General features: G+C 39.8%; 2 protein-coding genes across 2 annotated transcripts in view; both read right to left on the reverse strand.

Annotated features, from left to right (window-relative positions):
- The window catches only part of LOC138137533 (uncharacterized), an 85,080-nt gene that overhangs the window by 27,225 nt on the left and 30,117 nt on the right, over positions 1–27,738 (reverse strand). The window lies entirely within an intron of this gene.
- Positions 1,361–26,693, reverse strand: LOC138136966 (chemotaxis regulatory protein ChePep-like). Its single transcript, XM_069056272.1, is given in 3 exon segments — positions 1,361–2,407; positions 2,409–4,225; positions 26,579–26,693. Coding segments are annotated over 3 exon segments (2,154 nt in total). The 3' UTR covers positions 1,361–2,185.

Here is a 27,738-nt window from a genome sequence, read left to right on the forward strand (position 1 = left end):
ATGGACCTTGTCAGTGTCACGCCGAACAAAATACTTTGTTATACAAGACCGTTTTGTTAAATATTACATAAAAAACTCTTGTTTGTTGCTACCGTAGATAAAAGGCGGTCGAAAAAAAAAAATCGGGCGTGGGTTTAATTGGACGCCTATGGTTGTGATGTGAATAATTGGAAAATTGCTGTTTTATTGTTTTAATTATAGACTAGTGGAACAACACGGTCAAAATTAATAAACATTGGAATTTGTTTCCCCATTTTACTTATTTACATACAAAAAACAAATTTATCATCAAGCGGTGGAAAATTGCGCCTTTTTGTATCTCTATGGAAACGGTAGAAGTGGCGCTTTTTTTTTGGTAACCGGACTTGGAACACTTCAAATCCTTGGAGTTGAAATGTCCACAGGCGGCTCGACCGAGTCAAATGTAGGGTCATTTGAATATTTAATAATAATAAATAATGCGGTGTCCTTGTTTTAAAGCATATTTCCTAGAGGTTACTTCGCATTGGCGTACATTTTATAAAATATGATATACAAGGGTGTATTTTTAAAATGTGCCGAAATTTTACCTACGAGGTTGTGGGACAACGTAGAAGACTAAAAGCAACTATAAAAAATTGTACCTCAAAAATTAAATGTCAATTTATTTTTTGACATAGAATTTTTTAAATATTCTTTCCGAGTTCTACATGAAGCCAGTAGCTCGTGGTTAAAATTATTCCGTGTATTTCGATTACGCCCTGTATATCATTCAGAGTAGAAGGACTTTGTGTGCTTCACCCAGTTGCGACCTCGACTTCGTCTCAATCTTCTATCTCTGGGCTTAGCACAAAAAGACTCACTTCTGCTCTTAATGATATAATCTACAATTTTTAATTATTTTCGTATAATAATTCGCCAAAAAAAGGCATTGGCCCTTGATTTTTGTGCAGTGAATTCATTGCTGCAATCCGAATCACAGATCAAGACGATTTAGATTTTTTATCATCGGTAAAAAGCAAAATGATCCTGATACCATCGCCTTCTAACAGTACCTGAAGTGATATTTTTCAGTTTTTATAAAATGCCACTGTTGAGAAACTATTGCTCATCTTGCAATTTTTATCGATTTTGGTTACGAAAATATTCTTCTGACAATATTTAAATGATTACCTCACTCACGCATTGCATCATCAACTTATAACATGATTGTATTGTAATGTATTGTAGTATTATTGCTGCCGATAAATTGTAAACAAATTTATTTTTTATTCAGTAACTTGTCATACATCACTCATGCTAAACAATTTTCACAAATTAATGTAAATGTAAATGAATGTCAATAAAAACATCTCAAACAATTATGTAATTACTACGTTGCATCAGTAAAGTTTTATTTATGTCTCTTTTCAAATTTGTCCATTATTTGTGTTGTATTATTGATTGACAATTGTTAAAATATTCAAAACTGATTCTTTCAAAGCTGAGTGCTAAATTGTTTTTTTTTTTCTTTTAGCTTCTTTATTTCGGTCAACTTTGTGTAAAATATTAGCAACCAATTTATAGCTTTAAAATTTTATCTTTGATCTTCACTGAAGAATTCCGCAATAATATTTTTGTTTTCGGCTAACAGTTAATCATTTACTTAATAACTTAACTTTGAAGAATTCACTGACTTCTTTTATTTTTAGTCCAAGCTGTTGGATGAAGATGTCTTGTAATTATGTAGCAAAAATATTAAAACTTTGTTCCAATTCCTTTGGATTCTGGTTCTCAGTTGTAGGAGCAGAAGTTGTCTTAAATGTATTGCGACCAGAAAGAAAAAATGAGGAAATATCATCTTTGTTTTGGTACTTTGCAAATTTTAGCAGCCTTGGAATTATCGTCAAGGGGTGGTTTATAAACTGGTGAAGTGATGTAGAAATGTCATCTTGTTGTGCCATTTTCACAACCTTTTCTTCTTCGTGTTATTAACTGATTGCTTGTCTTGATGCTGACAAAACTAGTTTTGTCTTTGGCTACAGTTGGTTCTTGTTGCTCTGAAGTCTTAGAATGATCGTCAGACGGTGAGGGAAGCAATGCAGAAGTGCGATCTTGTTTTGCTCCTTTCGCCACCTTCTCGCTCTTCTCCGTGGAACTATCCCGTTCTTTCTACCCAGGAGCCAACAGCGCCGAGACGTCGCCTTCTTTGACACCACCAGACTTACTACATACTTTTGTTTTTGGTTTCACTTTCTTCACTTGGTCTGACTTTGCCCAAAATCTCGGCGAGCAATTTGGAAGTGTCTTCTTTGTCTTTGTCGCTAGCTTTGTACCCCGGAGGCAAGAAAGCACTGACGTCTTGAACAATAATTTGCGTTTTGTTCGACACTCCCGACGTCCTTCCGGTGGTAGCATTCTTCCCTTCATCTTTCGGCGGTTCGTCGCCTTTGGGGTTGGTCCAGATTCACCGGAGCGACAGTCGTAGTTGTTTTCCTGTTTTGTTTGAAGCTGTCGAAGGTCTTCTTGGGGCGCGTCGTCGTCGAAGGCCTCGCCAAAGGCGAGAATTTTCGAATTTGGACCAGCGGCAACGAAGATTTGGTACAGGAAGGCGGCGGTGGTGTCGGTTGTGGAGACGTGATCCCCAGATCCAACATCGTCGTCGCCATCTTGTGCGACATGTTTTCCGTGATGACAGCAATATTGTTGCCTTCGTTGTTGAAACCACCTGTCAGTAGACTACTGGAGAGGTCCGACTGGACCCGATCCAGCTTGTCGATGAGACTTTCAGTCGACGTCTTCAGCTTGGTAGTAGTTGGAGGTAACGTCGTGGTTGGTACTTCTTCGGTTGTTGTTTCGGTGACATCCTCCACTTCTTCGTTGAGCAGTTTCATTCTTTCGTCCTGTTCGACGTTTGGTGATGGTAAATAACGAGCCCCGGACACGCTTCGACTAGTTTGGACCGAAGCCACCACGACCCAAGTGTCCGTGGTGTTGTCGTCAATCGTACCAACCGTAACAGTCGGTGGAGAAGTCACCGACGGAATGACAGTATTGTTGACCACACTCTTCGTAGTAACCACCGACACCACCAGTTCAGGTTCCGCCAAAAGAGCTTCACTCTTGCTCTTCTTCTCTTCGACTGCTTCACTCTTGCTCTTTTTCTCTTCGACTGTTTCTAGAGCTTCACTCTTGCTCTTCTTCTCTTGGACTGCGTCGCTGCTATCTTCAACCGTAGTCATCAGTTCTTCAGTAACATTGTCAATAACCGTAGTGTCGACAAACTCGTGGAAATGATCATCTTTCACCATCGCCGACGGTTTCGTTGTTACAATCTCAAAGGACGTGGCGTTGGTGGTCTTTACCTTCTCCTCCTGACTCTCAGATTCTTCGTAATCTTCGTTGCGTATGTCGTTATTTTCCTCCGAACTTCTCTTCGGTCCTTCCCTAGAATCAATTTGTTGCTCTTCAGAAGTCACGTAGTCATCAAATTCTTCTTGGGAGTCGTTACGATCATCAGCTTCCTGCGATGCAGCTTTCGACGCTTCTTCTTGGGAGTTGACATCAACTGATTCGTGCGGCACTTTCGAAGGTTCCTCTTGGGAGTTGACGTAACTCGATTCTTGCGATACTCTCGAAGCTTCTTCTTCTTGGGAGTTGACGTCAATTGATTCGTGCGACACTGGTTGCTCTTCATAGTCAACGGAAGGATCCAAAGTTGTGTCGTAGTCGAAATCCGTTGTTGTCTCTTCGTGGAGTTGCTCGATCGTGGTCTCTTCGTAACTTCTCCCCGTTGTAGTCTTTTCAACACCGACAGCTTCGGTTGTGGTCTTCGATTTGACAACTTGCAAAAGTGACTTGCAAAAGTGACTCCAAATCGAATCCATTTCTTGGAGTTGCCGGATTCTTCGAAACGTCTCCGTCTGGGAGGGATTCCTGTTGTGGAAGTGCGAAAACAGATGGGAGTAGTTGGGACGGTGCGTGGAGGGGATGATGGGTTGTTGCGGTCTGAAGGGCGCCGGCTGGGAACTCCTGAAGTTGAAGGGGGGTTGAAAAGTGTACTTGGGGGAGATTTCGTCGTTATGCGATATTGCGGTAGAGTCTGCTGCAGGTGGTAGGGGAGGTCGGAAGTCTGCAGATCTCTCTGGGGGAGGTACGAGTCGATCTGTTGGAAGCCAGGCGAGTTCTGTCGAAAGGGTTCTGGCCTGGACCGACAGCTTCGCAAGGTCGTTGCTTTGGGAGCTGCCGCTTGAGCTCTTGATGGATTCTTCCAAGAATGACACCAAATAGGGTCGATTTTTATGGGTCGTAACTTCACTGGACGTTGCCGATTTATCGACTTAAGAAAATCTTGGATTCATTAATCGTGGTTTGTTATCTCCAAAAGCAAGATTATGTTTACGCCATGCTTCACACTTCTTTGTTTCGTTCAAGTTTAAGAATACTTGTTTTGTCAATTTGTTACAATAAAGAAAAATCCAAAACATGCGTACGTTTGTAATTTATAATTGTGAAACCCGAACTAGACGCAGAAGAAATGTTGGAATTGTACAGCATTACAAAAGATTTGTCGAGTCACTCTAAATGTCAGCAACTTAATAAACCGACCACATGGCTTGACAAGCTAACAAATCACTACCTGATTCGAATAATTGTCTTGACTTTTACCTTCAACTTTTCAGCTTCATCATTTTTCAGATATATTAGGCAAACAATAGATTTTATTGTTAAAAACCAGATAATTTACCAACGAAACAGGTATCGAGCCGAGATTTATATATTCGATTTGATCTGTTCACCTCACATAAAACCGTGCCAACAAGAAGTCACACCTACTGCTGTCGCCCAACGCAAAGAATAAAATTTTCCCGAGCAAAGATTTCGAGCCGATCTCTATTGAAAAGTTGAGCTAAAGTGGCTCAGAAAGTGTATTAAAATATTTTATAGGCACTCAGGGCGCCAGCTTTATTGGAACATTTCAAATTCTAAAATACTCGAAATCTCTTCGGAGGCCGTAAAGATTTCATCGTCGACCCGAATTAATATTTTATAATAAAAGAGCACCGTCTGCGCGAATTATAAAACCGTAAAAAAATGGCCGTTCCAAGCGAGCCACTCTCTTAAATTTCGAAAAATGCTGCTCCAAATCGCCGAATAAAATGCGATATTATAAATCAGGTTTAAGGGCCGGGTCAGGTTTTATTGGACTAAAACAATGTCCTTCGGTTATAAAACAGGCGATTTTACGGCGCGTTAAAGTCACTGTTAGATGTGATCATTCCTGGGTTTCCACCCCTCAGAAGAAACCCCTCGAGCACGCCACTAATTCTACTGAAAGAAAGAAACTCGCCTTTCAAAGGTGCGACTGCTTTTCCCTTTTATTAAACTACAATTTCTCATCTGGACGCGTGGCGAGAGACATGTTTTTTGTTGTAGTTAAAAATGTTGGATTTGCATTTTATTAAAACACTAACCGGCAGAGAAATGTGCTTTATTAAAATTCCGTCCCCGGAAAGATTTCTTTTGCAAACAGATGGGGTTTGACTCGCCTTTGTGTGATTTTCCGGACGGTCTTAAAGTTTTTTTTTTTCGGGGAGAAATTAGTTTTCGCCCTCTGACAATTCCGGCTGAATAACCAACCGGAATTGGACTGTTTTTTCATCCGCCAAGTTAATTCTCCGATCCGCGATGGTCATTAATCACAAACGAATGAGAGATCAAGAGGGGTTTATCAATGGTGCTCAACTGGAGGTCTTCCCGGGGGGGCATTGTGCTCGACTTCTTGGGTGGTTTCAGTTTTTCAATGGTACACAAAACAAAAACGAAAAAGATATATATTTTTTTTGAAATATGTACGAGTAAGTAATGAATAGGATTTTTTAATCCTTAAAAAATTTGTAATAAAAATCAAAAAAATTCCATACGAAGAAGACGTTTTTTCAAAAGGCAAATCAAAATTTAGAGTAAGTAACGATGAATCCAAAGATTTTCTTTTCGAAAGACAGTGCGATTCACAAAGAATCCAAAAGATTTTTGCAGAGAGCTATTTAAGGCATTCAGAAATCCGAGAGATTTTCTTGTAAAGATAATTTGAAGACGGTTCATAAAGAAACCAAAAGAATCTTTGCGGAATACAATTTTGTGAGAGACAGACATGAATTTACAAAAAATCTTAAAGATTTTTTTTTGAGAAAGACGATTTAGAGTGAACTTTTTTTACTTTAAGAATCAAACAAAAAAAAAAATTATAAGACAATTTAGAACTGCATGCATATTCTCAAAGTATTCAAAAAATTTGTTGCGGAAGAAATAACTCAGTGATTCTGCAAAAAAATCTAAAAAGAATTTTTTAAAGAGAATTTAGAGATAAATCAAAAAAGACTGAAAAGACTCTTTTGGAAAAAGATAATACATAAGTGATAAGATAAGTGGCTCACAGCGAAACCCAAAGATTTTTTGCAAAAGACAATCTACAGCGTTTCACAAAGAGTTCAAAAGATTTTCTCCCAAAGACAATTTAAAGACGATTAAAAAAGAAAGCCAACATTTTTGCGACAATTTGAAACAATTTGGAGTGGTTTATAAAGAATGCCAAAATTCAATCTAAAGACGATTTACAAAAAATCCACGAGATTTTTTGGGAAAGATAATTTAGAGACGGTTCACAAAGAATACAAAAGATTTTTTTGTAGAAGACAATTGACAAGGGTCCACAAAGTATCAATTTTTTTGCAAACAAAATTTATGGCGCTTCACAAATTTTTCTTCCAAAGACAATGTAAAGACGATTTACAAAGGATCTAAAAATTTCTTGCAAAAGACAATTTAGGGCGGTTCACAAAGAATCCAAAGGTTTTTTTAGAATGATTCACAAAGATTTGAAAAGATGTTCTTCCAAAAAGAGAATTCCAAAATTTGTGAGAATTTTAAACAATTTGGATTGGTTCACAAAGATTTCCAGACTTTCTTCTAAAATCAATATAAAGACGGTTCATAAAGAATCCAAAAGACTTTCTTCTAAAGACAATTTAAAGACGATTTACAAAATATCCAAAAGATTTTTTGGAAAAGATAATTTAGAACGATTCATAAAAAATTCAAAAGATTTTCTTCTACACATATTTAGAGACGGTTCACAAAGAATGCAAAAATATCTTGAAGAAGACAATTGAGAGGGATTCACAAAGAATCAAAAAGATTTTTTAGCAAACAAAATTAATAGCGATTTAGAGATTTTTTCCAAAGACGATTCGTAAGAAATTCAATTATTTTTTTTCGAAAAGACCATTTTGAGTGAACAAAGAATCCAAATACATATCTTCTTCTTTTAAATGCAACTTAAAGGCGGTTAAAAAAAAAGTAATGTAATTTTTTCTGAAGACTAGAATCTAGAAGATTTTTTTAACAAACAAAATTTAAAAGTGCTCATATTTTTTTTCTAAAAGAAAAAATTTGTTGACCATCCAAAAATATCGAAAACATTTTTTGCGAAAGATAATTTAGGATGAAGAATCATTGTTTAGTTTCTATAAAATCTTTAAATCTTTTCCAAAAATGTTTGTAATCAAAATTTTGTCTCAGAAAATTATGACGAATTAAAATTCTCTACTAATTTTGTCGACGCAATGCTAATTTAGACTTTATTACAATTTTTGATGCTCACCCTGTACATCTAAAATATGCCCGTAATTCAGTTGGGATCCATTTTAGAAAATTCTTAATTTACGTAAATGGTGATAAACTCCGGTACTTCCAAGCGGTAAATTCACACTTTTAATTACTCCCAACATTACCTTTTTATGCCCTTTCTGCACATTTTAAGACATCCAATTAAGTTTCGGGTCATAAGGACAGCAAAATTCATTAAGTTTGAGAGTGCGGTTTGACAAGGACACACCGCATGAAAACCGACTTGCACACTAAATGTCCGAAGGATAATTTCGACTATAAAATTTTTTATTTTTTGAAATTTTCATAAATCGCCGGAAATTGAGGCTTCGGTAACTGGCGATAACTTCATTACAGAAAATAATGTACAGTGATGGAATTATAATTAATTGTTTATTGGCCAATTCAATTTCAGTTAGAGAGTTGGGATTTTAATGAGACATTAATTGTCGATAGACCAGTAAAATTGTTTTATCCAACATTCAATAGTAATATCGTGTTTTACTAGTTAGTTTTAATTGAGTAAACTGGGCTATAACTAGTCTGTTGTTTTAACCCACGTTGCCATTTGCACCGTGGGTTATAACATACATAACCCACGTTGCCATTAGCACCGTGGGTTATTAACGTTCATAACCCATCGGGAGCAGAATTTCATCAATAATGTCATTATCTAAAAATTTTGGAATATTGGATAAAACGTTGTATGGCATACGTGGGTTATTAAGTACTACCCACTCGAGGTAATAACCTACTCGGGCAAGCCCTCGTAGGTTACAAATACCTCTCGTGGGTAATATCTTAAATAACCCACTTATACCATAAATAACTATTTGTTGTGGTCTGGGTGGAAAATTATTTAGTAATTACAGTCTCATTACGCACAAATGAAACGAATCGATGGTTTCGAAGTGTGGAAGTAGTTTGGGTTATCATTAGGGAAACAGCTGGTAAAAAGTGCTTTAATATGGCATTAAGTGGATAAATTGTTTGGCAGGAATGGGATCAAACAGGGAAGAAAAAAATTGTAGAGGTAAATTTGAAATCTAAGTTGTATAGAGAAGGGTATAAAAAGGAGAGAAAGAAAAGAAAGAATAAAATAGTAACAGTATCAAAAGAAAAATTCAATATTATAAATTTGGAACCATTAGAAAAAAGGATTGACAGATTTAATTCGAATAAAAAAAAACATTAAAAGAAAAAAAAGAATAAAATGAAATTCACATCAAAAAAAGAATTTACCAATTTGAGTAGATTTCCTTTATATCAATATTTGGAAATGACATATTTTTTTAGCAATTTTCTCCCTTCATTGTTAGTTTTCGATTTTCTTTGAGTGTCAAAATATTGAATTATACCAATTCTGCATGGAATGATGATTTTGCGTGACGAAGAGTTTGCGTAAAAGATCCAGAGAAGTCCTGGAAATAGAGCCAAAAATTCTAGACGTTCAATAAGAAATAGCGAATTCGTTCACAATATTGAGTTTATTCGAAGTGGATGCAAATTAAGTTATCCTAGATTTCAATTAACCACAAGAAGTTTAATTCCATCTCTAACTCAAATTAAGATCATGAATGATGTCGCCGAAATAATTCGCCAAAATCTCGAAATGACATTAAGAACGCAAACTTTGGATTTGGAGCATTTATTATAAAGTATTCCACGACAAAGTTTGCACTGAACACTTTATGTCAACAATAAAAAGGCGATGAATACAAAATAAAAGAAAAAATGGAACAGTTATTTACATTAGAGTACGATAGGGGTATTTTACAGCGCTAAAATTCAGACACGAGAAGAAGGCGAGTACCTGATTAGTTGGAGCGCTGTAAAATACCTACCGTACGACATTTGTATTAGACTTTTCGGCTGACCAAATGTTTTATTTTGCACTTTGGCACTTTTTTTATGAAGTAACAAATGTCAAACTTTTTGACATACAGCGCTGCCAACTCGATATTTCCATATTATGGACTATTTATTAGTCAATAAAGAAGAAAAAAAACATGTATCGGAAAAATAATACATGTAAATGTGTTTTTTACACTTAATTAAAGTGACGCAAGAACACTTTAATTTTAAAGTAACTGTAAAAAGAGTAAATGAACCGTGCATGCTACCGCACTCCTCCAGAAACCTAAATTGAAATGTAAAGGTCTATTTTACAGTTAGGAAAGCCGAAAAAAGAATTGAAAAATCTCGAACGAAAATCATTGAATATTTTAAGACTCGTACAACCGAGGTAAAAAATTCGAGAGAGAGTTATTATTTCACATGAACGTCAAGTTCCTTTTATTTCTTGTTTATTACGAAAGGGTGAACAACATCTACACAACTTGCCCTCAGAAATGGAATGTACTTCATCTCTATTTTCTCGACATAATATCTACAGAGTAAATACAATTTATTTCTTGTGAAGGAGGAAAAAGACGAAGAAAAAAAAAGAAAAAAGAAGTAAGTGTCTCTCGGTTTAAAGTAAGGTTTTTCCAAAATTAATGGAGTCGAAAGGTGTCACTGAAATTTTTACCACACCACATTACGTCACAAACATTTTCCTACTATTCTTTTTAGCGAAAATAAACTTGCCGGTGCTCACGCACCATCACGATTCCAATAAAAAAATCATAATTATTCTGTTACGTCTCCGCTGCATTTTATTACACAACCGGCAGACTATTTCACTTTGCCCATCAGACCGTATGGCATCCATCAGCAGCACACTTACCTCTACGACCAGTTTCACTTTCGTTAAAAGCGCGGCCATCTGCCCATTCCGCGGCGCCCTCGAGCTTTATTGTCCTTTCTGTCGGTACTTCCCCGGGTGCAGAAAAACCCACCGCCGGGAAAAATACGAGCCAATGCATCGTAACGCGGCTTGCACCGGACGGATTATGAAATATTCAGGGCGACGAAAAGAAGAAAACGAGTGGAGAGAAAAAAACGAAAAATCACGCCCACACAAACCGTGCAATTTGAGTAATGCCGACATGACAGCGAACTGCTTCTGACACTGGATTTCATAAGATAATTGCGTTCTGTTGCGTCCACTCTTTCATTGTTCCTACTGTCATGACGATTAATCATGGAAGTCGGCGCCCCTTTTTCCTTCCGTTTGTGTTGTCCGCTATTTTTACGGTTTTCTGGGTCGGATTTATATCGGGAAGCTCCTCATGTCCGGTGTCCACTCGAGGAGAGCCGATCGTACGTGAAGAGATGCGACCCCTCCTGCTGAGACGGCCATTTTTGTTTTTCGACGACGAGGATTGCGGAGAAAATTCGGGACGTGTCTGGAAATAACGCCGCGGCTTTCGATGTCGACGAGAAATCAATTTCGTAACGGGAAACGAGATTAACAAACGACAAATGACACAATTCTCTTTGTCTTCGTTAATACTTGAATGGACAATTTGTCCGCAACTGTTTTACTTGCGACGCTCATCAATTACTTTTGCTCACGCCAAAGATGAATCTGTCCGAGCGGATAAACAACATGTTATGTTTGTTTGATTGGACATCTCTGACGCAAAATCAATTCTCTGAGTCGCCGAGGCCGCTTCCGGCCGAGGCAGGACAACCTTGACGATATTTATTTGTAGTTTTTTGTAGTTCTCAAAATAACTAAACATTATTTCTCCGACACACCTGTCTCGGACTACTTTTTAAAATTCATTGACAATATTTTCTTGAGTGAGTCATTCAGTTTACAGCAGTCTCTATTACAATAAAAAAATTGGTGACGAATAAGCTGTCGCACCATCCTGCTGTAAAAATGTTTCCACCGAGCGGAGTGTTGTTTATTTCTATTTACATTTGTGTTTTGTTGTATAAATTAAAGAGCACCGCGTGAAATTTGTCTAAATTAACGCGATGATCGCGAATGGGCGGCTTGAAAATATTTTAATAATTCATAAAGGAGGAAGCGAAAGATCGTCTAAAAATAGAATTATTTCAGGTACCGAAGAATGGCTATTATGTGACTAACAAATCGGTGCAGACCAACAAAGCCGAAGGAACAGTGAAAGGAGGAAAACGAGAGGAGGAGTATCCATTCGCAACTAATGGTGATATCAATTTACTCGGTCTCTTAATCAATAGAAGCTGATGGCATCGGATGATTTCAATAAGCCTGAAACCGTGTCAACAGCTGGAAAAGAATGCGCCGGAGGAGAAGCTTCCTGAAAAAATGACTTCATCAAATCACCACCGATGTAAATGCGAACCACGAGATCAAAAGCCGCCGCAATGGCCGCACGTAATTCGGAGGTATTGATTTTGCCCCAGGTTCGATAGCAAAGTCTTTGATGGTCACCCTGTTGAAATATTACTGCGAAAAGTGCCAACTTTCATTCGGAAAATCTTCGGCAATCGAGCCGATTCACAGAGTTGGCTGGAAACATCTCACCGCAAGGGACTGTTTACGGACCAGTTTTATTTCACAAAGAAAGAACGCACAGCTGGTCCCCCGAACTTACTCGAATGAGCCTTTCACCTGGGAGCGTGTGACATGACGCGTGACGCTTGAAAACGAATTCACTGCCCGGGAATAATAATGTATACTAAAGAAGTTTTCACTTCAAAAATCCTTCAGGAAGTTTTAATTGTTCAGTTGTGCAGAGATAAAAATCGAAAAATTACTTTTGCAACTGTGAGGCCGTATCTCTTCGGGCCAACATCCCACTAGTCTGTTTTGCTAATTAATGTTAAAAGTTGTTTGAAATTTACCGCAGTTGATCAACACTTCTGTTATAATATCCTTTCTCCAAGTCACCTTTCAGAGGCAACAAGCCATCGAGTCAAATACACCATTTCATCTCGAACTTTCAAAACAACTAAATGAAAACATTTGCTTTCAGGGTATTAGTTACATTTGTAAATGGAGCATCAAAGCTGCGAAGAAATTAATTCCTCGACCTGGTCCCCCTGACTGCCCTCCCCCCCAGCAAGAAACCTGCACCGGAATTACACCGCCGCCGTTGTATCGACTCACGTTTTCATTTCGCAATTTAAGCAATTTCCCATGCTCGCGCTAATTTAACGTGACCCGGAGGCATGCACGCGATAAACGGCGAGGAAAATTGCACCGGAGGCGGTTTCCGGAGCCGGAAAGATGCACCGAGACTCTGCACAAATTCCGCGGCATTGACACGGCCAGATTGCGATCCGGGGAGATCCTTGTCGCGATTTTCAAACAACGGCGTTTCCGGGTTGCACCGGATTTTTACGACCGGAGTCTTTTGGTGCACATCCGTAATTGTGATGTGCTTTTAAATTATAAAATGTACGGGCGCCTTCGAGGAATTTCAGTTTTGTTTGTACGTTGCTGAGAAGGTATGAATAAATTGCATCTTGCAGGGGAGTGGAGTTGGGGGGTGGGGGTTGTTTGGGAGGAGGACGGGAGGAACCAGTCTAGAAGTTATGACAGAGATTAGCGAAAACGTGGAGTTTGTACAATTAGAATAAAATGTATACGAGTATGAAATGTACACAAAGAGAATAAAAAAATATACTAGTAGATAAGAGTTGTCGAGAAATGCTTGCACCACGTGAAGTAAAAATGTGAGCAGTTTTTGTGCGCGTAAGAAAATATATATATTTTACTAGTAGGTAAAAAATATGAATAAAATAGAAAAGATGGGTGTGGGGAGCATGTTGCCCATGTGTCGTGGCGTTAACTAACCTCTTATGAAAGAAAAGCAGATCGAAGGAGCTTTAAAGTTTGAAAGTTTATTAGTTTGACAGGTTTGAAACTTGTTTTTGCTTCCCTATTGTGCTGATGAAGATTTTTAACTTGGTCAAAAAAAAAATCAAAAAATATGTAATTTTTAAGATTAAAAAAAATAAAACGAAAAATAGAAGAATGTATCTGTCTCTTATCTGATAATAGTTATTTGTGTATCAAGACCAAAAAGTGCATCTTTTTCGTCCGAGTCTGAGTTTTCTGGCCGAGGCACAGCCGAGGCCTAAACAGGCCAGGACAAAAGGCACTTTTTGGCAGAGGTGCAGCTTAAATTTTTTACGCGACGGCACAAACTAAAAAGCAAAGGACATCATTGGAAAAAAAAACAAAACTAGAAATTTACTATTTGCAATACAATTTCTTACTTGTTTACATAACTTATGGTGACAGGACAATTATCGGTTTTGTCGTTCTCGTTTTTAACTTACTAAACAGAGCAGCAGATCGCGTTACGGTCAGCGTCCGAAAAAGAGTCACTTTTCGTCCGCTTGTGAGTACATAAAATTACCGTTTTCATTAGGGTTGTTTAAAAACTAAGTTAGGACGCTTTGAAGGGTTTTATGACGCCTTTAAGGACTCTGGGGAGTCTTTGAATTCCTAGTTTCATAGAAGTATCAGATTGTGCTATGATGACGCTTTGTGACGTTGTGGAAAATTATAGTCAAAGGGTTAAAACACGAGCTCAAAGCTGACGAAGTTTTGATTTGAGAGTGAAAATGGCTTTCTCATGCAAAGAGAAAATCGTTGCTGTGTGATTAAATTCGCTTTAAATCTTGTCAAATATGGATCTGAGAGAAAATAGTAGATTATATCATTAAGAGTAGAAGTGAGTCTTCTTGTGCTAAGCCCAGAGATTGAAGACCGAGACGAAGTTGAGGCCAGCAACTGGGCGAAGCACAAAAAGACCTTGTACTCTACTACGTAAGTTACTTTTTGAGAGTAAAATTGATCATTAAGTACCTCTCGTCTTGTGATTATTTTTTGATAAGATCGGTCCTTATACAGTCTCTTGAGTGACGCTAATGGCCCCTAGATAATTATCGTTTTTTTTTTCTTTGTACTAATTACCGCACCAGTTAAGTTTCTAAATTGGGAAAAATTGGCATGTGGGCCGATTCTCCGAAACTTTTTCCACCAAACAACAAACAAATCCTCGTCTCGACGATCTTCCCGCCACCCACATCCCAGATAATTTGTTCGTCGACTTTGCGTCATCCCGAGATCGATACAACCCCAACCGCCACCTACCTCCGTTTTTGCCACCCGCACAATAATTACGACCATCCGTCCCGTCCGAGCTTTTGTCATCCGCATAATGGCCGAATTTCCGCCATATTTAAGTCGTCCCTCGAAACAAAAGCGAACTCACCTGTGTGGCAGCTTTGTGCGGCGCCACAATGCCCAAATGATTTGCGTATTTGCGACTAGTCCAACTACAACCCAATTATTTTTCGAGCCATTTGAGACGGCGAAAAAGTCAGACACAATAAGAGACAACGCAAACACGGAATAAAACAATGAAGCGCGTCGGCCCGGAATTCGTGTAATGGAGCGGACGTTTAAATAAAATTATTATGCACTCTTCGCCAGTTCCGAAGCAACAACAATGGCTCCGCTCCTGTTTCCACGGCCATTGTTCGTCGCGTTTGATCTTGCATCGGACAAATTGGAGTTGAAAGAGCGCCGGCTCCACGCGGACACCTTGCGCTTCGCCGAGCGTGCATCCCCGGCTTTAGGCCGGACCAAAAACTTATGTAAACGGGAGGGATGTTTTATAAACTTAATTATTTTAATTGCAGGACTTAGGGAGGATTGCGTTTAGCCCGGTTTCGCCGAGCAGAAGTTATGCGCTTTGGGGAGGAAGACAAATAATTATGTGGGATTTGGGACGCGGCCCTACAGGGTGGCTACAATTCTCTTACCTCTCAGGATAACATACATTTGTGACGTCATCTTGTAAAACGAATAAGAGTAACATATGATCCGGCTCGAAGGACCAACTTCCCCGGACGATTTCTCCACTAACGATAATTGCAAGAAATTCCAAGTTCTTTGACACTTTTGCTGCACTCTCCCAGTTGGAGAAAATAAGATTCGAAGTTGGCTCGGCTCGTAACTCCGGTTTCAAGAAAACAAGCGTCAAGTCCGGGAAGTGTTATTGTTTTCTGTACAATTCGCGTTCCGGGAACGTTCCGGGCGGGGAGCGCATTGTAAAAGTTTCCATCGACGATTACGAATAAGGAAAGCGTCGACTAATTACCCCGGAAAAACTGGACTGTCGCTGCGGGGGCACGACGCAATCGACAGCTCTCCCCATTATACATGTTATAAGTTATCGAACGTGACCACGGTCCAATTCAGTCGGGACCTAATTCCGGCGTCCCGGAACATTACGTTTTCAGTTACGACTCCGGATCACTAGTGAATGATAATAGGATTCGGGTTGATCCTCCGGTTTTATGTCTGTGTAGCGTTGTCACTTGCACGGCCGCAGGAAATTTGATAAGTGTCAAAGATGGGGGGTCCACCGATATAGATTTTCGATTATTTCCAGAGCTTCTTTTTCGATAAATCACTTCGGAATCTTTTTCTGGTGATTTCATTTAAAAAACGACCATTTCCATGCGCTCCAATCTCAATAAATCTCGCCGATTTGGAAATCGAGGGCGGCGGCGGATTGATGCAGGAATTAGACGAAATAAAAATTTTACGCGCCGGAGCGGTTACCGGAGCGCCGGAGCGGATTAGGCGGTGATGTGCTCAGATAAATAATCGACGTGCGGGATTAAAAGAATTTATCTGTTGAGGTTCCCTGACACTTACGACACTCTGTAATTGGCTCGTAAATCTGACCAACGGACGGAAATAATGCAAAGGTTGCGGTGTCACAATTGCCGGACTTAAATCGTGCCCGAAATGTTAAGAGAAGTGGATGGCATTGAGCTCTGGCCTCAAAAATTCACCGGATCACAGAAATTTTAAATTATGTTTGGAGCGCCCCAGGGATCCTGATTGGGACCCAGTCTAATTCTGTCTACAGCACGTGACGAGAGAAAGATAAATGTGGTTCAAAAAATGTAAAAGCAAAAACGTGGAGAGAAAAAATGGAACCGGACTATAGAAAAAGTGCAACAAGGTAAAAAAAAAGGTCAATAAGCGATATCGCTATTGTTTTATTACCTTCTCCTGATTCTTTTAAATTTGTTCGCTATTCTACTAGGAAATACGTTCATTTTGTTATTCATAGTCTTGTTATTTTCATTCATAATCACGAAACGAGTACCTCAAGGGTCTACAATAGGACCAATGTTAAACAATCTTATTATTTGATTTTCTTTATTTTCCACCAGAAACCGAATTAATCCTTCAACGCTGCAGAGACGAACGTGAAAATATTTATGTTCTTTGATTTTTGTCTCCGCTTCGTATTTTATCTCTGCCCCCGCCCCAATCAAACTTGCTTTAATTATCTGCTCGTTTGCATAGAAAGTTTAATTAATTTGCATTGTGTTCAGTTTCACTTTTAATTAATAAACTAAGTCGGCAAGGTGTTTTGTGTATTTTATAAATTAGAACACTTTGAAGCGGAGTTTGACGTTTTCATTAAATCCACGGCCAAATTAGTCGCCCCGGCACTATTTTATTTTTAATTACTCACTTAGCTTCGCCGATGGATGCCTCCGAGGCCTTAATTAAAAACAAAAGACCGTTGTTGCCCCCCGGTGACGACATTTACGGCGCATTTTGTGACTAAAGTGGTCTTTGAATTTGTAGTTTCGTGGAACTATCAGGTTTTGCTGTGATGCTTTTGTGGTGTTGCGAAAATGGAACTGAAAGGGTTGACGGACGAGCTCAAAGGAATTTGTTTAGTTTGATGGAGAAAAGCGTTCTCGAGACGAGGAAAATCAAATCGAAATTACAAACATAGACCACAAGGGAAATTTTATTCTGTTCAAAGTACTGGAACTTTTGGATTTTCCAAAATTTAGCAACGCTAAACAAACAAAGAAGCAGAAGTTCTCTTTGTAGAAGACACCAGAAGCCTTCTTGTTTTTTCTAAATCAAAAAGGCCAAAGAATAAACAATCAAAAATAAAACCAAAATCGTCAAAAATCTAAGAAATATTTGACAGAGAAATGACTTGTAGTAGGCATATCTAGGTATCATAATAAAAATTATGAGTGATGATAATATGTAATTCTTTTTTGAAGTGAAAACTGATTTGGGCGCACCACATACATTTTATTCCCGGGCGGTGAATTAGTTTCATGCGACACGCTAAAATTGTTCGCAACACGCTAAAATCGTTCGCATCACGCTAAAATCGTTCGCAGCAAGCCAAAATCTCGGGTGTCGAGTTGTGCATCACTTGTCACTTCTAAATTTTCATTGTTCATTGTGTTTTCAATGTGTTGCTGAATTTAAGTGACATATTATTTAAAATCAATTACAAGCGTCATAGAAGTTTTCACTTCTGTCGTGCAGTCTTTTTTTATTACAATTTAATAATGATACATAATATGTAATACGTTTAAATAATAATAATATATATTATTCTTTTCTCTTGAATTTTGGACGTGACTTTTTCCTTTCTTCGTGTCCACCTCTCCTCGAGTTTGACACTGAGAATCCTTGCGGACCAAACTAGGCCATACGCACACAATGCAGCCAACCTCCTCACGTTCCCACTATTGTAAACTTCGTTAATGACGTTCATTAAAGGCAATTACTTTTTGTCAGTTTGGTAGCAATTATGTCAGTTTTTTGCCGTGCCGGGGGCACGGGCGCCATTAGCGGGCCAGGACGCCGGCGGACATCTTTGCCGCCATTAGCCCCTTTCGCGCCATTTACTCGTTAACGACGACAACCACACTTAAAAAATAATTTTTCTCATTTTTATGTGGACATTGTTTGGCCCAGCCTAAGTAGAATTTAATGGTGGAAGTCGCGAGGAACGCGCTGAGCCGAGAAATCGGTTTCTGATGTGTCAAAATTGACGTGTGCGGGTCAAGTTCGCTAATGAGTCCTCGGGGGCGCTTGAATTTTGCGGCGCGTCGGGAGCGGCGGCGAATCGGGGGTGGAAAAATCGCCATAAAAATCAAACTAATGTCAATGTCACGGTTAGTCGGGAAATCCATTTATTAAGGTGTCATAACCTGGGCCGACGTCGACGTGGAAGGAAAAAGCGACCTTCCTTCACGGAACTCGGGTGTAATCTGCGAAATGTGACAACCTTGACAGGTCGACGTCGATGTTGCGTATAAATCGTCCGAATGATTCATCCGGCAACGCCGCAAAATACCACCGAATGGCGAAAAAAGCGCGTCACGGGATTTTTATAGAAGCGTGATCTACGGCGTGGGTGTTATCTTAACCACAAGCAGCGTCGTAAATTGGACGCTATCGGCGTCGAGAGGGTGGGTGTGCCGCAAGGAGGTCGCACTGTTCTTAATTACGGCCGTCCGAACACTGATCAAGCACCTCCGACAAGACACAATCTTTTTTGGGTTGTTTTTTCGCTGTTTTGTAACGCTGAGTCGGTCATCGATCGTGACTCAAAGATGTGAAAACGAGAGTCTTCGACGTAAAATTGCACCGAATTTTTTCCAACCAGATGTTTTCGTTAAACCGGTTACGGTGTTAAATGTTAAGCAAGTCTTGTTTCGACATGACACTCATTACTCGTTTGTCTCTTGCGTGGCTGTTTGTATTACTGCGGTTTGTAAAAAAAAACAATCCAAAACTGCAGTTTCTTGCATTTTCGTAATGTGTACTAATAGGCCCAAGAATTTCTCCTTGAGGCACTCCCAAGTACCGAGCTTTCAGAGTTTGCCAGTTCTAGGTCTACAAAAAATAAATATCTAAAAAATGTAATAACAACCGTATTGATCGATTCTTGTTTATTTAAAAACACTTTTGAAACATACTACTAGATTATACAGGGTGTCGCAAAATTAACGTATTCCAAGTCGGGGGTCTTGTAGGGAAAAATCTCAGGAATCTCGAAAAAATAAAATAAAAAATATAGGGGGGGTCTTTACAAAAACATATGGGTCTGAAGGTTCAAACTTTTCATCATGTTTTCTTCAAATAAAAAATATAAATGGTTGACGTTCATTTTGAAATATGGTGAGGATGATTATGTAAAATATTAAAATATAAATGAAGACATTTCTTGAAAAAACAGCTTTATCTCGAAAAAATAAAAGTTTGATATTTTTTTCAAAGTGATGGCAATTTTTTTTTTAAACATTTTTACTTGGTCAACAGGATGTCCCTACTAAGCCCCGAACTCGTAATACGATAATTTTAAGACACCCTGTATCTTTAAGAGTAGAAGTGAGTCTTTTTGTGCTAAGCCCAGAGATTGAAGACCGAGACGGAGTTGAGGTCTCAACTGGGCGAAGCACAAAAAGACCCGCCGTAGTTTTCGATAAATAGGCGAAAAAAACGTAAATTTCAAAATTTTAACAAATCTCCCTGGGATTTCCCCCGGGTGCAAATGCATATTAGCATTAATGCAGCAAAATTTGAATTGGACCGGATTTTTTCCTGCACCAGCAGCAATCCCCTTTTTTCTACCTTCCCGCGCTTTGTTTTATTTTGGAAAACTCGTTATTTTCGCATCGGTTGTTGGCCGCGAGCTTCTGTTTTAAAATGCAATTTCACGAATTTTCCCGGCTCTCTCCTTTCGGGTAAAAACAATAAAAAATCCTGATAAAAAGAAGATAATTAAAAGCTCACAACCCCCTCACCCTACCGCTGTCGGTCGATAGGGCGACCTCGGTCGTCAAAAGTGTAGTTTAAACCTTGTTAAGTAAGCATCAAAGCTCGAGGGTCCGTTGTTTGTGTAGTGTTCGACAAACAACAAGTAGTGCCAGTAGACAACCCCGTAATTAGATTCGCCCCCGCCCCTGATACCAAGACTGATAGATGCTCGCGACCATGAATATGCATCAAATTTTGATGCGTTATGCTAATTACATTAGCGTCCTGTCGGTGGCAAATATATCAGGGCTTTCCGAGGGACCACCCCTAAATCAGGACGCCCTTTGTGCCCTCTGTGCTCTAATTACCGAACGGTATTAGAGAGACACACGAGCCTTCTAACACTACATGTGGCTTATTGTAGATGATTAATTATGGGGGTGGGTTTTTACCAAGCAAAAACCACCTGACTCCATCGATCACGCGATTAAAAATATTTTTCTCCGGGGGCGACTTTTTGCGTCTTAGTGACAGCGGGGCGAACCCCTACACGAAATATGGAAATAAATCAGAGCTCGGTTAATTAGCAGCCGCGAATCATCTGAATAATAAATAAATGTGAAGGGTGAATATTATTAATTCTACCGAATTGGGGATGTAACTTTACCAGAGTTGGTTTTGCACACTGACCTGGAACAAAAAAAAAACACCGGTTAGTTCTTCACGATTATTTTTTCGCATTTTACAGTAATAAAATTTCACAGCCTGCAATGCCAGTTAGAAATGGTGAAACCTGCAGTAAAGTTTTATTTTCTTTTCAGCTTTCGTGAAGTGTACCGGATTCAGGTGTGCTGTTACGCAATATTAGCTTCTTACGCTGCTGCAAAGTGTGAAATTACCTAATTGATGTTGGAAAAGAAGGAACTGGAACGCCAGTTTGATAATAAGAGAAGAGGTTATGGGGGAATAAATGGAAAAGGGGAAAAGGAAACGTTTCCAGGTGAAGAAGGGGACACCGAGAATACAGCTCGTGCCAGGACGGGTTATTAAAATTCGGTGTTTTGAAGACAAATTATTCATAATAATAGGTAGAGGTGTTGGATTTTCTCATGGGCTATGAGTCATATCTGCGCAAACTTCTAATATCGGTCTCAAGTAGGCGCTAGAGTGCTTTCAGGTTTCATTTAGAGATTTTTCGCGCATATATTTCCAAGGTCACAACCCATGAGAGAATCCAACACCTCCAATAATACCGTGCCCCCTTTTATAATATGAAACTTTCCGTCTTCACTCTACAAAGACACAAATTTAATTAACTTGAATCCTCAACTACCAGTTTTTATTTAATGTCAGAGTCGTTCTATTCGTTTTGTCTTTTTCCGACGCTTAACAAAATTAAAGCTCGCTTAAGAACTCGTAGCAAACCGTTCTCTCAACAGATTCATAATCGGATTTAAAGTTCAACCTGTTCTCTTCTTAGCCATTATGAACAATTCTTTCTGTCGAACAATTTCTCACTAACGAACTCTTTAGTCGGCCAATCATTTCCTAATTCCAACGAAATGGTTCCGCTCCCTCTTTATTTATGATCACAGGATCCGAGAACAGTAAACAATATAGCAATTATCCCAATTAATCCTAAATTCAAATCACTTGTACCTATTCCCCGTTTCTCACTAATTGTATTCATGATTCAAACTACTAAGTTTAACTGAATTACGGTCGCATTTTGTCGAGCAGCTCTGCGTTAAATAAATTTAATTAATACACGTGATACACATCCATTTCGACCGTCTCCTCTGTAATTAGACCTCCGGTTCGTTTTCTTCGCAGTTGTGCAAACAATTTGATGAAACGAGATCATAATTAGCGCCGACAGGAAATCGTCTACAAATAACAAGAAAAGTCGACTCCGACGATGTCTCAAATCCATTAGTTCGCCCATGATAATTTATGAGCTGTCGAATTCGCAACTTTCCCAAATTTTATGTATTTCGTGCTAGAAATTACATAAAGCGACGTCTTTACTTCCCTATTGGTTGTCAATTAGAGCCGACAAACATAACAGAAAGTTTACATAAAAGTGGGCGTTCTGAGCAAGTGTCCCACTTGTGATGATGGAAAAAAATTAATTGGTCTTGCCCACTGAACCAATAATACAAATTCGCGACTATTTTCCCAACAGATCGATGGGTGTGTATGACCCAAATCTGCGGATGGCCTTAAGGCCAGACTTCCTTTCACCGATCGAGTTACTCAATGCGATCGTTAAGCTAAATGGATTTTCTGAATGCCACACCGCTGGCTACGCATGCGACAATTATTCATTCGAAGATAATGAAGATTCTAAGGAACAAGAGCAAAAGATTTATGAAGATCATTTTTGAATTCAAAATGCATAATACTGAACCAATTTGGAGAATATTATCAATAGCAAAGGTCCCAATACCGACCCTTGAGGTACACAAAATATTAGATGATGCATTATTATTGAACTTTGATAATAAGAATCGCTTAGTAGACTTAGAAATATTTTGTTTTCCGCTTCCTTTTGTTTTCCTTCGTACTTGCCTACACTTTTTTTCTGATCTGGTATCTACAGAAGGTCAACGCTGAACTATGATAGTGTGGGTGGTGTCCAAGTCCATTTAATATAATGCTACTGTGATTTGGAAATGATAGGGAAATAGTTATTTACGAAATGAGTGCGAGAAGACAATTTTCGCCCATTATTTGAGGCACGAGCGACGAAGGAGCGAGTGCTTATTTGCGCGAATGTGCCGACTACGACTTCTCGCATCGAAATTCGTACAATATTTTTTGAAACGAACATTATGTCTGATTTGTCGTATATCCTTTGTGAATAGGATGGCGCTTGTTCATGCGATTACCAAAGTGTCAATCGAATTAATAGCACTTTATCTTCACTGTTTCGAAATTTTCGTCATCCAAATTGGAGAAATGGCGGTTTGTAAACCAGAGTTTATTATCATCAAATCAAATTATTGCGATTGATTTTCCGATGATTTTGAAGCACTAGTGCGCGAAAGTCGATTTCGCGCACTAGTGCTTCAAAAAAATTAAAGATTAATACACAACCGCTTTCAAAATATCTGAGTAATGCCCATAGTCTTCTCTAGATCTAGCTCTCTGAGATAACTATTTCCTGAAGATAAAATATACCCTTCGTGGTACTCACTTTCTGGGCGATGGCCGATGATACAATGATAACGAAGGTGACATTAAGAAAAGAGTCTCTTCTAGGCATTCAGAAAACATCACGCCACTACTAGAAACAATAAGTAGCCATGGAAAATACGGGACATCAGGAGGAAATACAGGGAGATCCGGGAGAGATACAAGGAGGTCCGGGAAATATACTGGAACATCTGGGGGAGGTACAGGGAGATTCGAAATGAGAGATACAAGATCCACTGGAAATATAGAGAGATCCGGTGGAAATACAGGATGATCCGAGATAGGTACAGACAGTTCCTGGATGGGAAATCTAGGGGAGATACAAAGAGATTCCCGAAATCTACAAAGCAGTTTGGAATGGTGGAGTCAAAGGAGATACAGGGTGATTCGTGACAGATGCAAGGAAATCCGACAGAGATGCAGAGAGATCCGCGGGAGATACTGAAGGATCTGGAGGAGGCACAGGATATAGGAAGATTCGTGGCAGATATAGAGAGATCTTTGAGAGATACAAGGAAATCCGGGGGATATACTGGAAGATCTTGGAGAGGTACAGGGGATTCGAAATGAGAGATACATGATCCGAGAGAGGTATAGATAGTTCCTAGATGGAAAATCTAGGGAAGATACAAGGAGATTCCTGAAATCTACAGAGAGGTCTGGAACGGTGGAATCAAAGGAGATACAGGGAGATTCGTGACAAATACAAGGAAATCCGACAGAGATGCAGGAGGATCTGGACGAAGGACAGGGAGATTCGAAATGGGAGATTCATGGGACAGATATACAGGGAGGTCCGCGGGAGATACTGGAGAATCTAGAGAAGGGACAAGGAGATTCTAAATGGGAGATATAGAGAGATCCGAAGGAGGCAGAAGTAGATAAGGCGAGATCCGAGGGATAGAGATGAAGGTCCGGAAAGATAAGGAGATTTGTGTCAGATACATGGAGATTCGAGATACATACTGGAAGATTTGGAGGAGGCAGAGGGAGATTCGCAATTAAAGTGATACAGAAATTTCAGTTCGAGACATAGAGAGATCCTAGAGAACTAGTAAGATTTAGGGGAGATACAAAGAGACCCAGGATGGGAGATGCAGGGGAAATATAGAGACGTCTGTGATGGGAAATCCAGTGTAGATTCGTGGCGAATACAAAGACATTCGACAGAAATATTGGGAGATCTGGGAAAGGCACATACATATTGCAAGTGGGAAGTCATGGAGAAGATATAGGGAAATAGCACGAGATTCGCGGATGTATGGGGAGGTTGGGGATGGGAGATTCAGAGCAGTTGTAAGGAGATTTGTGGCAGTTCCAAGGAAATCCGAAAGATAAAAAATGAGAGATACTGGGAGATTTATCACAGATGCAGAGATTCGGGAGAGATACAGGGAAATCCAGGAACAGTAGAGGGAGATAGGTTGGGATTTGGGGTGGAATCACTCTGCAGAGAAGATATTTTATCTCGAAAAATTTATAGTGATCAACCCATCGACATGGGTAGAACCATCAGAAGTACAGTCACATTTAACAAAGAAACCATCAATTTGATATTTGTTACGAGATTCATAGAAGCGTTTGTTTTTGATTAAAAAAAAATTCTACATCCGCAAAAATAAATGAACAAGGCCGTCACGTACAGCTTTGTATATTATGAATAAAAATTTTAATTTAATTTAAAAAAAATCAACAAAACTGAAAGGTTAATCAGCCGCTTTTCACCTGTCGGACGCGACCATAAATCCCGCTTAAAACCGCGTCAGATAGCAGGAAAAATATATTTTTTTCGAATGCATTACAATAACGGCCGTAATGCGCTATCCCGACGCCTCTGAAATATGGCAAAATATTCAATAAATTACGATCGTTCCTGGTGATAAAAGCACATGTATCGACTATCGGCAAAAATGGCATTAGAATGTTTCGCAGGAACGGACGTCCATATAAATCAAACGCTGTTTTGCCATTTCATCCGCAGTGTAAACCCTCCAAGAAATATGAGACGACGTATGGAGGAAGCTGGCGCAGACAAGATCTGGACCGATATCGATTCCGTTTGCCTAATTTTCGCGTAATTGAAGAAAGCACCGCGGTCGCCACAACGCCCAAAATACGCAAAGTGCAATTACAATTCGCTCTTGGAACAGATGAAAGTGCGAATTAAATTATCGAAGGAAACTGTCAGTTGGGGGACGTTATAACAAATGTCCAACGGCGAAGGTCTCCCTGAGTTCAACCGTTCCGCGCACGACGCCAATATAAATAACAGAGATTTGTTGCAAAGCGTTTGGGGCTGAGAACACAGAGCAGAAGGAAGAATGTATTTGTTTCCCTCCCCCATCCCTCCAAATCAAATTTGTCCGTTTCATCCGATGTAATGAAATCAAAAAAGGGTGGGTTAACCCCATCATCTACTTTTCGCACAGCAGTTGTCTTAATTCTCGGCTAAAAACCGTCGTCCGGGGGATTGATTCGGATTATGCGGCGCCCCCATTAATTTGCGATTCGAGTGGATTTAAGAACACGCCGGGTCTGCACTCGACACCGATAAATCCAGTCACACCGGAAAAAAATCTGTCTCCACCGTCGACGACTTGTAATCGAATTAATCGTTTCAGCGGGGGTAAAAATTAATATCGCATTATCCGGCGGTGATTTGCGTGTATACGTGCGTCAGGGGGTGGCCTGATGAATTTTTAAAACCCGATACATATTCATGGAGCTAACGCACAACGCTTAGGAATTAGATTTTCAATCGAAATGAAAATAGTCAGGGGGTGGAGGCGAAATCCCTCCCGGATGAGGTAAATTAATGTAAATGGGTTGGATGTGCATGATGCTGTGATACATCACACCGTAATGCACACACGTGCAAACATTGTTAAAACTCCATTATGCACATTGTTTAGGTAAAAGCTTAGCGGGGGAGATAACGTCACCCTAAATTAGATTGTAAATTGTTTGCCGGCTTGGGGAGGTTCTGGCGACGAAGGTCAAAAGCTGGATTTTCACTGACTAATTATTTGAGTCAGGTGCAGGAAAACCTTCCAATCTATCTGTCGGGGCGTAGAGCCACCCCCCTCCTTTCAGAACCGAGAACCACCCCTGCGTGGGTGAAGAGAGAGATTTGAGACGACAGTACCGAGATGGACTCAGGGTAGAACAGTCAGAGTCACAAGTCAGAAGTCATTCTTACCCAACATCTCGAGTACGGTCGTACGGTCCAAAGAATTGTATAAATGTAAATAAAGGTTTTACACAAAGCGATACGGTGTGTCAGTTCACGCGCGCCTACAGTCAAACCAGTGAAGCCTCCATTAGGCTGAGCAAACCCAGGAGCCCCATTTGGTTCCGAGCAATTCCTGGAGCCCCCATTAGGCCCCAAACATTGGTCCTTCGAGCCGGATCGTATCGACATCGAGGAAGCCACAGCGACAGAGGCAAAGGTAGAGTGCATGCCTTTTTTATCTGTTGATTAGTGTGTACATTTCCTAAAAACATGGCTAACGAGCAAGAATTGAAATCACTTAGAATACGTCGCGGTACGATCAAGAGCGCCGTCACGCGTGTATCTAACTTCGTAAGGGATTTCGGCGACGGTAACATTTTTCAGCTAAAGACACGTCTCGTGAATTTACGGGAGGCGTTCAAAGAATTTGACGCGGTTCAATTACAAATCGAAGTACTCGACGAAACGGCCTTACAAGGCAACGAGCGCGCCGATTTTGAGAACGCGTACTACAACATTGAATCGACCATTTTAGAGAAAATAGAAACCGCCACCGTTAATGAAGCCGCGACTATCGCTAACGCGACGGGCTTCACCCCATCGGTATCAAGCCATGGTACCGGTAACAGCAATGTTAGATTGCCCATACTAGAATTACCCACATTCAGTGGTAATTATCGGGATTGGTTGTCATTTCGCGACACATTCACGGCGTTGATACATGATAGCAATCTGTACACGAGTATCGAGAAATTCCACTACCTTAGAAGTTGCTTAAAAGACGAAGCCCTTAAGGCAATAGAATCAATTGCGGTTTCAGAGGCAAACTATAGGGTAGCATGGGAAACACTAATCACTCGATTTGAAAACAAACGCCTCATAATACAAGAACACGCGTACGCCATAATAAACCTGCCTCCGCTGGTGAAAAACTCGTATCAGTCGCTGAGAAAATTAGTTGACGATTTCAACATCAACCTCGCAGCGTTGACGAATCTAGGGCAACCCACGGAACATTGGTCGGGTTTATTAGTACCTATCATAAGTCAGAAAATGGACTTTTTCACAAAGCGCGAATGGGAAGCTCAATTGGGTCCGGATCCACCGACTGTTGAGACGTTAAAATCCTTTTTGCAGAAAAAATGCGTAACTTTGGAATCGCTCAGCGTCGCAGAGCAACAGAGCGCAAAAACCAACAACGCGACGCCCAAATCAAATAACAAGACCTCCGCGA

Source organism: Tenebrio molitor, chromosome 8 (genome assembly GCF_963966145.1).
Source record: "Tenebrio molitor chromosome 8, icTenMoli1.1, whole genome shotgun sequence".
Taxonomy (NCBI): domain Eukaryota; kingdom Metazoa; phylum Arthropoda; class Insecta; order Coleoptera; family Tenebrionidae; genus Tenebrio; species Tenebrio molitor.